The 13844-nt window shown below is 39.9% G+C and overlaps 1 protein-coding gene across 2 annotated transcripts in view; it reads right to left on the reverse strand.

Moving 5' to 3' along the window:
- Positions 1-6072: 6072 nt before the first annotated feature.
- LOC120534985 (zona pellucida-binding protein 2-like) overlaps positions 6073-13844 on the reverse strand; it is a 40568-nt gene continuing 32796 nt past the window's right edge. For both annotated transcript variants that reach the window (XM_039762483.1, XM_039762485.1), the window contains 2 exons: positions 6687-6771; positions 6073-6587 (listed from right to left, as the gene is read on the reverse strand). In XM_039762483.1, the coding sequence (XP_039618417.1) occupies positions 6494-6587; positions 6687-6771 (179 nt within the window). In that variant the 3' untranslated portion in view covers positions 6073-6493. The remainder of the gene's footprint in view (positions 6588-6686; positions 6772-13844) is intronic.

Here is a 13844-nt window from a genome sequence, read left to right on the forward strand (position 1 = left end):
CAGCGTGAATTCACGTTCTAAGCATGGAGGTCAGTTTTTGTAATATTGTCTGAAACAGAATAAACAGACAGTGGGCTGTGACCCACCTTTTCACGTCAAGATTGATATCTGAACGTTTCTTTTTTTATTTTGGGCAATGTGCAACTTTCTGAACTTCTGAGTGTCACTTTCCTTTTGTTGTTTATACCACTGCTTAAGCCAACAAATAGTATGTTTTTTCCTTGCCTCCACTTCTTATTTGCTGAAATTCTCCTTTTATCCATATGCTTTTTGCGAATGTCTTTTAACAAAACACTAAATGAAAGGGGCTATTTATACTGATTTGCATATTTAAATATGCTAAATTCTGGTCGGAGTCAGGGTGGGGCTGTAGGCATGTGCACATTCATTAAATTTCATGTTCACTGGGATTTTTAAAGGGTGTGTGCATGGAACTTAATATACGCACAATTCTATGCATCTGGATTTATTTTGTACATACGCAAATTTCCAATTTCGTCCGTATGCTATGTTTTAGTGTAAATTCTATACATGACATTATACAGGCCACAAGTATGATATTTTGTCTCATTTGTATAGCTGGGTCCTCCATATGCACTTTTAACACTTGTGTGAAAAACTGATGATGTCATATATATGCAGGAATACGGAAAATTATGAAGGGTTCACTAATTTCAAGCTGCACTGTATATAGGGTGTATTATTTGTAATAACTTCACATTTACATATAAATTTAGTTTACAATTGTATGTTCAAACAAAAGTATTTCACTTGCAATAGAAAGACATCTTACTTAAAATCAGACCCTAAATTAAATGACAGAACATGATTTTTTTTTAAAGCAGTTCAACACAATCTTTTTAAGAGTAAATATTTCAATATGAATTAAAAATTTATTTGGGCATAAAAAGTGAGTTGTATAAAAATACTTTGTTCTTTTGGTTTCTATCATGGCTTAAAAATTTGTTATCTTAAATGTTAGGTTAAACATAAGTGGTTTTCCATTCTCTGTTTCTCATAAAAGTTGCCTGCCCACCTCACAACACCAAGATGTGGCTGCATGTTTACACGGAGTGCACCTCTCATAATACCTAACATATAGTAATGATAGACAAGACTTCATATCTCTTATTCAGGTATGGTCTTGTTAAACTTGATTAACAGAATTAATCATCACAATTCACACAAACCTTAGCCAAGTTTACACTGCTCAGCAAGAAAATACAACAAAGACAAGGGAGCTGAGGGCACCAAGTAAATAGAAGGCATGGGGATGAATTAAATTAAAGAGGTCAAACACAGCCACATGAGATGCACAAACCAGTGTGTTTCATCGTGCCAGTCCCACGCTCAGATAAATAGGGAGGGTTACGTCAGGAAGGACATCCGCTGTAAAAATTAAATCAATAAGCGGACAATAAAAATTTCCATACCAGACCGGTCGAGCCCTGGGTTAACAACGACCGCCACCAGTACTGTTAGCCAACAGGGTGCTGGCAGAAATTGGGCTATTGGTCGAAGAACGGGGGGGAGATGTGTCTGGAGGCAGAATGAGAGGAGGAAGGTAAAGAGAGCAGAACTGAGGTTAAGAACTTTGAATGTTAGCAGTATGACTGGTAAGAGGAGAGAGACAGCAGATATGATGGAGAGAAGGAAGGTTGATATATTGTGTGCGCAAGAGACTAAATGGAACAGGAGTAAGGCCAGGTGGATCAGGATGGATTCAAATTGTTCTATTATGGTGTGGATAGGAGGAGAAATGGGGTAGGGGTTATTCTGAAGGAACAGTATTGTCAACAGTATGAAGCTGGAAATTGGAGTTGTGATGATGAAAGCTGTTAGTGCATATGCCTCGCAAGCTGGGCATGCAATGAATGAGAAAGAAGATTTTTGGAGAGAGTTGAATGAAGTGATGAACAGTGTACCCAAGGGACAGAAAGTGGTGATTGGAGTGGATTTCAATGGACATGTTGGTGAAGGGAACGGAGGAGACAAGGAGGTGATGGGTAGGTATGGTGTCAAGGAGAGGAATGAAGAAGGTCAGAGGATAGTGGATTTTGGCAAAAGAATGGACATGGCTGTGGTGAATATGTATTTTAAGAAGAGGGAGGAACATAGGGATACGTACAAGAGTGGAGGAAGATGCACACAGGTAGATTACATCCTATGCAGAAGAGTCAATCTGAAGGAGACTGTAGACTGCAAAGGGGTGGCAGGGAAAAGTGTAGTTAAGCAGCATAGGATGGTGGTCTGTAGGATGACATTGGAGATCAAGAAGAGGAAGAGAGTGAGGGCAGAGCCAAGGATCAGATGTTGGAAATTGAAAAAGGAAGACTGCAAGTTTGAATTTAGGGAGAAGATGAGACAGGCACTGGGTGGTAGTAAAGAATTACCAGTTGGGAAACTACAACAGATGTAGTAAGGGTAACGGCAAGAAGGGTGCTTGGTGTGACATCTGGAAAGAGGAAGGAGGAAAAGGAAACCTGGTGTTGGAATGGAGAAGTACAGGAGAGTATGCAGAGGAAGAGGATGGCAAAGAAGAAGTTGGATAGTCAGAGAGATATACTAGAGGTTGGACACAAAGATGGGAGAAAAGGAACTGTACTTACTGTCTAGACAGAGGGATTGAGCTAGGAAAGATCTGCAGCAGGTTAGGGTGGTAAAGGATAAAGATGGAAACATACAAGCAAGGAGTGTGTGTTGAGCAGATGGAAAGAGTACTTTGAGAGACTGATGAATGAAGAGAACGAGAGAGAGGAGCGGTTCGATGATGTGGAGATAGTGAATCAGGAAGTGTAACAGCTTAGCAAGGAGGAAATAAGGACATCTATTAGGATTGGATTAGAAATGAGTACATTAGAGGGTCAGCTTAAGTTGGGGGACAAAAGTCAAAGGGGCGAGATTGCATTGGTTTGGACATGTGCAGAGGAGAGATGCTGAGTATATTGGGAGAAGGGTGCTAAGGATAGAGCTGCCAGGGAAGAGAAAAAGAGGAAGGCCTAAGAGAAAGTTTATGGATGTGGCGAGAAACGACATGCAGGAGAAGGGTGTAAGGTGATGGGTGTAACAGAACAAAGTGCAGAGGATATAAACATATGGAAGAGGATGATCTGCTGTGCCAACCCTTATCAGGAACAGCTGAAAGAAGGAGAAGAAATTCAATAGGTCAAAAATTATGATAACACATTTTTCAATTGTAATTCAAACTGGTTTGTCCACATTTAAATGTCTGTAAATTCTTAGAACATTCTCACATTTAACAGTAATGTATTCTTGTTGCCCATACACTGTTCATTAGCAATTTACTACTGCTGAAGCTCATAAGATGGTATGTATACTTGGCTGATATGAAATTCACCAGCATATGCCCTTGTGTTTTTAGTTCAGATCTGAAGTCCTTTTATTGTATGTCACCAGCTTCCTCTGCTTGTGTCAATATTTCTGACCTTCACACTCGGAGAGTCGCAGTCAGGGCGGCTGATGGAATGGTTCTTACGGAAGACACTGCAGCTGTGACCCACTGGGTTGGCTACTTTGAGCAGTTGTTCAAAGCTGATCCTCTGCCTAGGACGTTGGATATCTCTGGGTCCACGGTTCTTGAGGCTGATCCTCCAATTAGCTGTGAACCACCCAGTCTCACTGAGATTGCACAGGTGGTGAATTAGCTGAGGGGGAGAAAGGCTGCAAGGATCTGTGGTATCCGGGGTGAACTTCTCCAGGCTAGTGGTAAGGCTGTACTCCTGGCATTACAAGCAATCTTTACTTCTATTTGGGAGACTGGCATCATCCCAACTGACTGGAAAACGTGACTTATTGTACCTATCTGTAAAGGGAAGGGTGATCGCCTGGATCGCCAGCAACTACAGGCTGATAATACTGCTCTCGGTGCCAGGTAAGGTCCTTGCTAGGGTTGTCCGCAATAGGATCCGTGATCACTTGCTCACCTACCAGCTTCTGGAACAGTCTGGTTTTACGCCTGTGAAGTCTACCATCGACCGCATCCTGGTACTGAGGGTTCTCATTGAGCGCAAACGTGAATATCGGCAGAGTTTCTTTGCAGCCTGTCAATTTTCGCAAAGCATTCCACTCAGTTGATTGAGCTGCCTGTGGGGACACCCTGAGAGTTCGCAGGATCCCCTCGAGGCTGCTAGATATCATGGCCAGCCTGTACACTGCTACTGTGAGTGCTGTGCAGAGATGGCAAGGAACTCTGCATTTCTCCCAGTTGATTCTGAGGTTCACCAGGGGTGTGTTATTACTCCTACTCTGTTCAATGCTTGTATGGATTGGGTGCTGGGCAAGGTTGTGAGGTCCAGAGGCTGTGGGGCAGCTGTTGGTGAAAAAAGATTCACAGATCTTGACTTTGCTGACGATGCTGTGATCTTCGCGGAGTCAATGGATGCTCTGATCAGGGCGCTCGAGAGACTGAGTGAGGAGTCTGAGTGTAAGGGCTTGCGAGTGTCCTGGATAAAAACCAAGATCCAGGCCTTTAATGACCTCTTGGGCACAGCCATCAGCAGTGTGTCTGTTTGCGGAGAGAGTGCTGACCTTGTTGAGGGGTTTATTTACCTTGGCAGTAACATTCATGTTTCTGGTGACTCTTCAAATGAAGTCAGTAGATGCACTGGGAGAGCATGAGGTTGCTGGAAAGGGGTGTGCGGCGCTCCTGATATCTATGCAAAAGGATAAAGGTCCAAGTCTTTAGAGTCCTGGTGCTTCCTGTCTTGCTATATGGTTGCGAGACATGGACGCTATCCAGTGACCTGAGATGAAGACTGAACTCCTTTGGTAATGTCTCTCTCCGGAAAATTCTTGGGTAATGTTGGATTAACTTTGCATCGAATGAGCAGTTGCTCATGGAGTCCCGAATGAGGCACATTACCTGTATTGAAATCTGGACCAACGGCCTTTCCATTTTTCATCCTCTTCATAGCTGTCCTTACTTCCTCCTTGCTAATTCGTTGCTCTTCCTGATTCACTATCTTCACTTCATCGAACCTCTTCTCTCTCTCGTTCTCTTCATTCATCAGCCTTTCAAAGTATTCTTTCCATCTAATCAACACACTCTCCTCTCTTGTATGTTTCCATCTTTATCCTTTGCCACCCTAACCTGTTGCAGATCTTTCCTAGCTCAATCCCCGCGGGTGATCCATCTCGTAAGATCCTCATTGTTGGGAACCCGAGTGGCTGGACCAGGCCAAGGGGTCGTCCATGTAATATCTGGCTGCAGAAGATTAATTTCTGGAGGGTGGGACAGCACCGTGTGTCTGTCTGGGGGGTTGCAACCCGGGACCCTGAGTTGTTTCATTGTGTAGAGGGTGCGGCAACGCACTGTACCTATTCATGCTCCCCAACTTGACTTGACATTAATGTAGCTTTATGGGAAGCAATAAAGCTACACATGTTAATCAGCATAGCTATAATTAAACTTGATTGTTACTACAGCTATGGCTGCAGTTTACCAATAAATGTAAACAAAAGGTAAAAGATTTTTATTTTGAAAAAACATGCGACTCATGCACTTACTTAAAAATGATGTTAACAGTATACAAAAAATGGATTTGTAACTGTTTATATAGTTCTTGTCTGTATAGACATAGCATTCCTCAAGATCCTATTTTAACAGCAGTCCTTCTAACTCAAGGCAAATACTGTATTTTTCTTATGCATCAGATCTTTTTATCCTATAATCAGCAATCAAGTGTCTGTCATATGCCATATGAAAACATTCAACTAAATTCTGAAGGTATACTGTGGAAAACATTTAAGCTTCTTAATTGGGAACAGAGTGAAATGAATGAGGCAACTGTCAGGCACTACTGCCTCCTGCTCTAATAACGTTTCCAGCACATTCCAAAATCTTTTTCGTAAAGAACATTAACACACTGATTTAACTATACCTTGTATATAATAAATAAAGAATCTTATTATTTCTTGGTGACAAAGCAACAGCAACGACTATTATTCCCATAGCATGTCGTTAAAAAATTTGCTATATGGTGATTTCCTTTAACATTGTTTTCTAATACCAAGTATTTCTCAAGCATATGCCTTTGTAAACCAAACCTTGGGTCAAGACAAAATTTTGCTCTTTCTATTAACTTTTAACCTCATTGAATTGTTGTTCACGTTTAGAAAAAATCACTGGATGTGCATTGGTATAATTCTGTATCACATGATATTTTCATAAAACACATGTTGATAATTGATTATGATCCTTCCGATACAAAGCCAGATGAAGTCCACAACAATCATAGTTAGTGACAATCTTAAGACAACAATTCAAGGCAACAGTGTTACAAAGCAACAGGTCAGCCCAGTTCTTTTGACTGTTCATTTGGAGCAGTTGGCTTTTTTCATGACCCACATCACATCTCTTTTCTGACATGAACTCTTCCTTGCATATTTAATAGATGATTTCTATTCAAGGATTCTGCAGTGAAGAATCTGAGGATACCACTCTGACAGCCTCATGTTTTTTATTCAAATGGATTTAGTGTTCTGGTTCATGCACCTCAGGCAAGAAAGTCTCCTCTTTGTTAACTGGCTGATAAGAGAGTTGAGGCAAGCATACAAACCTGAAACAACTTTGAAAAAACAAAATAAGACAATAAATGAAAACGCATAAAAACAGGACAAGAAGAATAACCTGAGATAAAGATTTTTATGTAATTTTAAATACTCACAGTCCAATGATGGTAAAAATAAGGACTACAACTGCAGCTGAAAGTATTCCGATGGTGATGACAAATGGTTTGAAATTCATTGATTCTACGGAAAAAAACAGAATATATAGTTGGATACTTACTCAAAAAGTCAGCTAATCTTCTGAAAGAAGTATATATTTATTGTAGTTAGACCAGAACAAAATAATACACCTTTTTTTAATTTTTTATTGATTTTATTATAATCATTTCATACAGATAGATCAATTTTTTACAAAAAAATAGTATTGAAAACAAAACAACCCAACCCCCACCACTGACAAAGAGATCATGGCCAACGGAGTAAAACTTAAAGCTGGTCAAAATACATAAATTAATGAGTTTAATAGGCGGATAAAAAAAAAGGAAAAAAGAAATTCAAAGAGAAAATTATTCCTCAGTGCTTTAAGAGCTTATTCTGAAATATTATTGATTAGATCCTGCCAGGTTTTGAAAAGGTTCTGCACAGATCCTCTGAAAATGTAATTTTTTCTAATTTCACATAGTATAAAACATCAGTTACCCACTGACTTAAAAGAGGAGAGTGAGGATTCTTCCAGTTTAGCAAAATAAGTCTGCGTGCCAATGGTGTAGTTAGGGTAATCACAGTTCGTTTGTCCCTCTCCACTTTAAGCCCATCTGGAAAAACCCCAAACACAGCTCTTAATGGGTTAGGAGGGATTGTGACACCAAGGCTGTCTGAAAGGCACTTAAAATGCTTTGTAGAGAATGGTGTTAATTTGGTGCAGGCTCAAAACATGTGACCCAGTGAGGCTGGGACTTGACTGCAGCGTTTGCAGGTTGGATCTTGCCCTGGAAACATTTTGGACAGTTTTAAGCGAGACAGATGTGCTTGATATATAATTTTAAGTTGAATAATTGTATGCTTTGCGCATATGGAGCTTCAGTGAATTCTCTGCATTGCTACCTTTCACTCCTTTTATGATATGTTGAGAGATAGATCTTTTTCATGTTGTCCTCTTGGATCTTTGAAAGGGAGGAACTGTAAAATAATATTATATATTGCAGAAATACTGTCTGAGTCCTCCAAACTGAGCAATATTTTTTCCAGCATGAAGGAAGGTGCGATATGAGGGAAATTGGGCAGGTTCTGTTTGACAAAGTTTCTAATTTGAAGATAGTGAAAGAAATGTGTTGCTGTAAAGTTAAATTTGGAATGTAATTGTTCATAGAATGCAAAGATGTTGTCTATATAAAAATCTCTAAGCAATTTAATCCTAAATGTTTTCCAGATATTAAAAACTGCATATATTTGCAAGGGTTGAAAAAGGTGGTTCTCATGCACAGATAAAAGATTCTCCATCTTAAAAGTCTTTCTACATTGGTTCCAATTTCTGAGTGAGTGAAGCACAATTGGGTTATTAGTATATTGGCGATAACTTGCATTTATTGAGGCACAAAGCAGGGAATATAAAGAAGTACTGCAGGATTTTATTTCGATTGCTGATCAAGCCTGTGTATGTTCATCTATTTGTGTCCACGTTTTTATAGCTTGTATGTTTGCTGCCCAGTAATAAAACTGAAAGTTGGGTACAGGCATGCCACCTTCTGCCTTAGGTCTTTGTAGGGTCGCTCTTTGGATGCATGGATGTTTTGAGTTCCAAATAACTGAGGTTATGGTTGAATCTAATTGCTTAAAAATGATTTATTGATGTATATTGGAATGTTTTGAAATAAAAAGAGAAGCTTAGGAAGGATATTAATCTTAACAACGTTAATTCTTCCAGCTAGAGTGAGATGAAGGGTTGAGCATCTATGCAAGTCTTGCTTAATTTTTTCCATACAGATAAAGAGCTTTATATTTACTTGTGGTATTTACCCCTAGGTATTTAAACTGATCTGCAATGATAAAAGGGAAGGTGTCCAATTTGATATTGTATGCTTGAGAATTCACTGGAAAAAGAACACTTTTATTCAAATTTATTCTGAGACCAGAGATCTTTTGAAATTCTGTAAGTGCTGTTAAGACTGCAAGCACATACAGTACCATATCATCTGCATATAGAGAAATTTTCTGTTCCATTTCTTCTCTGATAATCCCCTTTATCTGATCAACATTTCGACAGTTAACCACCAGTGGTTCAATGGCGATTGCAAATAGCAGTGGTGACAAGGGGCATCCCTGTCTGGTACCACGTTCTAGTTTAAAGAGTCTGAATAAATGTTGTTAATACAAACTGAAACTTCTGGATTAGGATACAGTAGTTTGATCCAGGAACAAATGTTCGGGCCAAACCCAAATTTCACTAATGTAGTGAAAAGTTATTTCCATTCAATCATGTCAAATGCTTTTTCTGCATCGAATTATGATAATATCTCTGGGGTATTTGACTTTGTTGGTGAATATATTACATTAAACAGGCGTCGAAGACTGGAAGCTAAGTGCCGGCCTTTAATAAATCCAGTTTGATTTTTTGATATTACCGAAGGCAGCACTGTCTCCATCCTTCTACCTAAGACTTTGGAGAATATCTTAACATCATTATTCAGAAGTGAAATTGGTCTGTATGATGCACATTGTAATAAGTCCTTATTTTGTTTAGGAAAGACGGTCATTAATGCTTGGCGAAAAGTTTGAGGTAGAATTTGATTGTCTCTAGCTTCTGTAAATGTTGCTAATAAGAGGGGAGCCAGCTGAGTGGAGCATTTCTTCAAATATTCTACAGGGTAGCCATCAGGGCCTGCTGTTTTCCCGCTTTGAAGTGGTACATCTTTTTATCACAAACAAAATGTGGTGAGCAGCAGAACTCTGCTTTCTCCAAACCAGTATTTTCACTTAACCTAAACTTTATGATAAATAAAAGCAACCAGTATTTTCCCATCACCATAAATATGATAAATTAAAATATGGAACTAACATCAAAGAGGCAAATAGTATATTAAAACCTTGGAAATTACATAACCTTGGTATTAAATTATATATGTATACTAGCAAAATACCCGCGCTTCGCAGCGGAGAAGTATTGTGTTAAAGAAGTAATGAAAAAGAAAAGGAAACATTTTAATAATAACGTAACATGATTGACAATGTAATTGTGTTTTCATTGTCATGAGTGTTGCTGGCATATATATATATATGTGCTTTCAAAGTGTTCCTTTAATTTTTTTGAGCAGTTTATATATTTATATATATATATATATATATATATATATATATATATATATATATATATATATATATATAAACTGCTCAAAAAATTAAAGGAACACTTTGAAAACACATCAGATCTCAATGGGAAAAAGAAATCCTCCTGGATATCTATACTGATATAGACTGGGTAATGTGTTAGGAACGAAAGGATGCCACATCGTTTGATGGAAATGAAAATGATCAACCTACAGAGCCGTGAATTCAAAGACGCCCCAAAAATCAGATTGAAAAAATTATGTGGCAGGCTAGTCCATTTTGCCAAAATTTAATTGCAGCAACTCAAAATTGTACGCAGCACTTTGTATGGCCCCTGTGTTCTTGTATACATGCCTGACAACATCGGTGCATGCTTCTAATGAGATGACAGATGGTGCTGTGGGGGATCTCCTCCCAGATCTGGACCAGGGCATCACTGAGCTCCTGGACAGTCTGAGGTGCAACCTGGTGGCATTGGATGGACCAAAACATAATGTCCCAGAGGTGTTCTATTGGATTTAGGTTAGGAAAGTGTGGTGGCCAGTCAACGGTATCAATTCCTTCATGTTCCAGGAACTGCCTGCATACTCTCACCACATGAGGCCAGGAATTGTCGTGCACCAGGAGCCACTGTACCAGCATAGGGTCTGATAATGGGTCCAAGGATTTCATCCTGATACCTAATGGCAGCCAAGGTGCCTTTGTCAAGCCTGTAGCGATCTGTGTGACCCTCCATGGATATGCCTCCCCAGACAATCATTAACCCACCACCAAACTGCTCATGCTGAATGATGTTACAGGCAGCATAATGTTCTCCATGGCTTCTCCAGACTTCTGTCACGTGCTCAGGGTGAACCTGCTCTCATCTGTAAAAAGCACAGGGCACCAGTGGTGCATCTGCCAATTCTGGTATTCTATGGCGAATGCCAATCGAGCTGCATGCTGCTGGGCAGTGAGCTTAGGGCCCATTAGAGGACATGGGGCCCTTGGGTCACCCTCATGAAGTCTTTCTGGTTGTTTGGTCAGAGACATTCACACCAGTGGCCTGCTGGAGGTCATTTTGTAGGGCTCTGGCAGTGCTCATCCTGTTCCTCCTTGCCCAAAGGAGCAGATACTGGTCCTGCTGATGGGTTATGGACCTTCTATGGCCCTCTCCAGCTCTCCTAGAGTAACTGCTTGTCTCCTAGAATCTCCTCCATGCCCTTGAGTCTGTGCAGGGAGACACAGCAAACTTTCTGGCAATGACACGTATTGATGTGCCATCCTGGAGAAGTTGGACTACCTGTGCAACCTCTCTGTAGGGTCCAGGTATCGCCTCATTCTACCAGTAGTGACACTGACTGTAGCCAAATGCAAAACTATTGAAGAAACAGTCAGAAAAGATGAGGAGGGAAAAATGTCAGTGGCCTCCACCTGTTAAACCATTCCTGTTTTGGGGGTCATCTCATTGTTGCCCCTCTAGTGCATCTGTTGTTAATTTCATTAACACCACAGCAGCTGAAACTGATTAACAACCCCCTCTGCTACTTAACTGACCAGATTAATATCCCATAAGTTTCATTGACTTTATGCTATACTCTGATTAAAAAGTGTTCCTTTAATTCTTTTGAGCAGTATATATATATATATATATATATATACACACACACATATAAACATATATACACAGTCGGACCTCGCTAAGTCGACCTTCCCTAAGTCAAAAACCTCGCTATTTCGAATTGCTCGTTAGTCTCCGGCCGAATTCCCATAAGACCAATGTATTTAGATCTCCTCAACTCGAAAACTTTTCGGCTCCCAACCTCCGTTAGTTCGAATTTTCTATGGCCTTTGGGTTATTATTCTGAGGCTACATTTCAGAACATGTGGTGCAGAAAACCAAAAAAAGTCTTATCTTAATGCATTCCACAAGGGATTAAGCAACTCTCTGAGGGTAGGACGTTTATTTTGAGACCAAAAATGTCCGAAAACTAAAGTGAGTGGCTGGAATAATCTGCGTGCTCCATGAGTCATAACCAACCGGGTGGCGTCTAGAATTTCCAAATTGTCTCAAGAAAGACGTTTTTAACCCATTTTCCCTTGACCTTTGTCAGTCTCTTGTCGGGAGGAGCCTTGAATAGTGTTCGTGTCTGTGTGCTTCTCCATAGTCTCCCGTACGGTACGTGCCCCGAAAATGACAACTGGTAAGCGTAAGCTTAAAATGTTGTCAATCGCAGAACAAGTTACCGTCATCAGAGCCGTCGAAAAGGGCGACAAGAAGACAGTGGAAATTGCAGAGCAATTCGGCATTCCCACAAGTACGCTCTCCACTTTTCTGAAAGAAAAACAAAAGATTTTTAAACTGTACAGTGAGAAGTCATGTGGCCATCAGAAGAGGATGAGGGAATGTGAGTATCCCGTCATTGAACAATACATTTTGAAGTGGTTTGTGCAAGCAAGGGATAGGAACGTTCCTATTGACGGGAAGCTTTTTCAAAAATTGTATGTGTTTTGGTCCAGTGACGAGATTGATGAGCGAGATGCATTGGAACATCGACGCCAAGCGAAGTTAACAGACTTTTTTCTCCTAAGGTAACCTGTTTCATTGCACTGTTCGATAGTACATACTGTAGATGCATGTACTGCAGTGCTTACCGATTCATTTTACACTTGCACCCCCTGTGACGGACGAGGCCGATTTCGCACCCCCTTGGTTTGAGAAGAAGTATGAAAAAATATGAGTTCATATGATAGTTCATAATACCCACGCAGCACTAAGTGCGCGTAAGAGCGGAAGTCATCCGTTTTAACAAGCAGCGTATTGCACTGATACGAAATAGCCTGCCCAATTAATTATTTAAGAATGGATAGATAAATTAAGATTTTGTACAAATAATGTTTTTCATTTTTCTTCCTTGATGGATTCTGCTAGCACCCCAATCAGGAAGCGCTGATGTACCAGTATGTAGCCTACATGTATACATATAAACGACAATATAATAAACGGCTATACTGTATAATAATTAAGCCGGAAAAATAATGTCCTTGATTAACCTGCGCATATTACGCCATTTTCCCTTACTCGTAAACTCCGTAAGTCGAATTTTTTTTCTGGTCCCTTTGAGTTCGATTTAGCGAGGTCCGACTGTACACACATACACATATACTGTATATAGATACATATATATATATATATATATATATATATATATATATATATATATATACACATATATATATATACACACAGACACACACACATATATATACATATATGCATATACAGTACAGGCCAAAAGTTTGGACACACCTCCTCATTCAATGTGTTTTCTTTATTTTCATGACCATTTACATTGGTAGATTCTCACTGAAGGCATCTAAACTATGAATGAACACATGTGGAGTTATGTACTTAACAAAAAAAGGTGAAATATCTGAAAACATGTTTTATATTCTAGTTTCTTCAAAATAGCCACCCTTTGCTCTGATTACTGCTTTGCACACTCTTGGCATTCTCGATGAGCTTCAACAGGTAGTCACCTGAAATAAAACCAAAAAATAGACTCTAACCCTCCTCCCGCGTCATGGGAAACGCACGTCAGAGCCCTGTCCACCAACTCTCTCCCTCCTCCCGTCATTTACAAACACATTTCACACTGGAATTTCAATGCAACATTTGCTCCAAAGCCTTCATATTCCAGAAATATCTCAAAGCACATTTAAACACACACTCCACTGAACAAACGCATTCCACACAGGACTTTCAATGCACCATTTGTTCCAAAACCTTCCGACTGCAGAGATATCTCAACGCACATTTAAAAACACACTCTACTGAATGAATGATGCAATGTGAACATTGCCAGCAGTGCTTCAAAACAACTTGCACTCTCAAGAAGCACTTACAAACTCATTTCACTCACACCTTCAGTTGCACATTTTGTAACGAGGCCCTCACGTCTTGAGATGGATCGCCTCAACCATGTGCAAATCCATTCAACACAAACATTTGT

This window comes from Polypterus senegalus, chromosome 9 (genome assembly GCF_016835505.1).
Source record: "Polypterus senegalus isolate Bchr_013 chromosome 9, ASM1683550v1, whole genome shotgun sequence".
NCBI classification, from domain to species: domain Eukaryota; kingdom Metazoa; phylum Chordata; class Cladistia; order Polypteriformes; family Polypteridae; genus Polypterus; species Polypterus senegalus.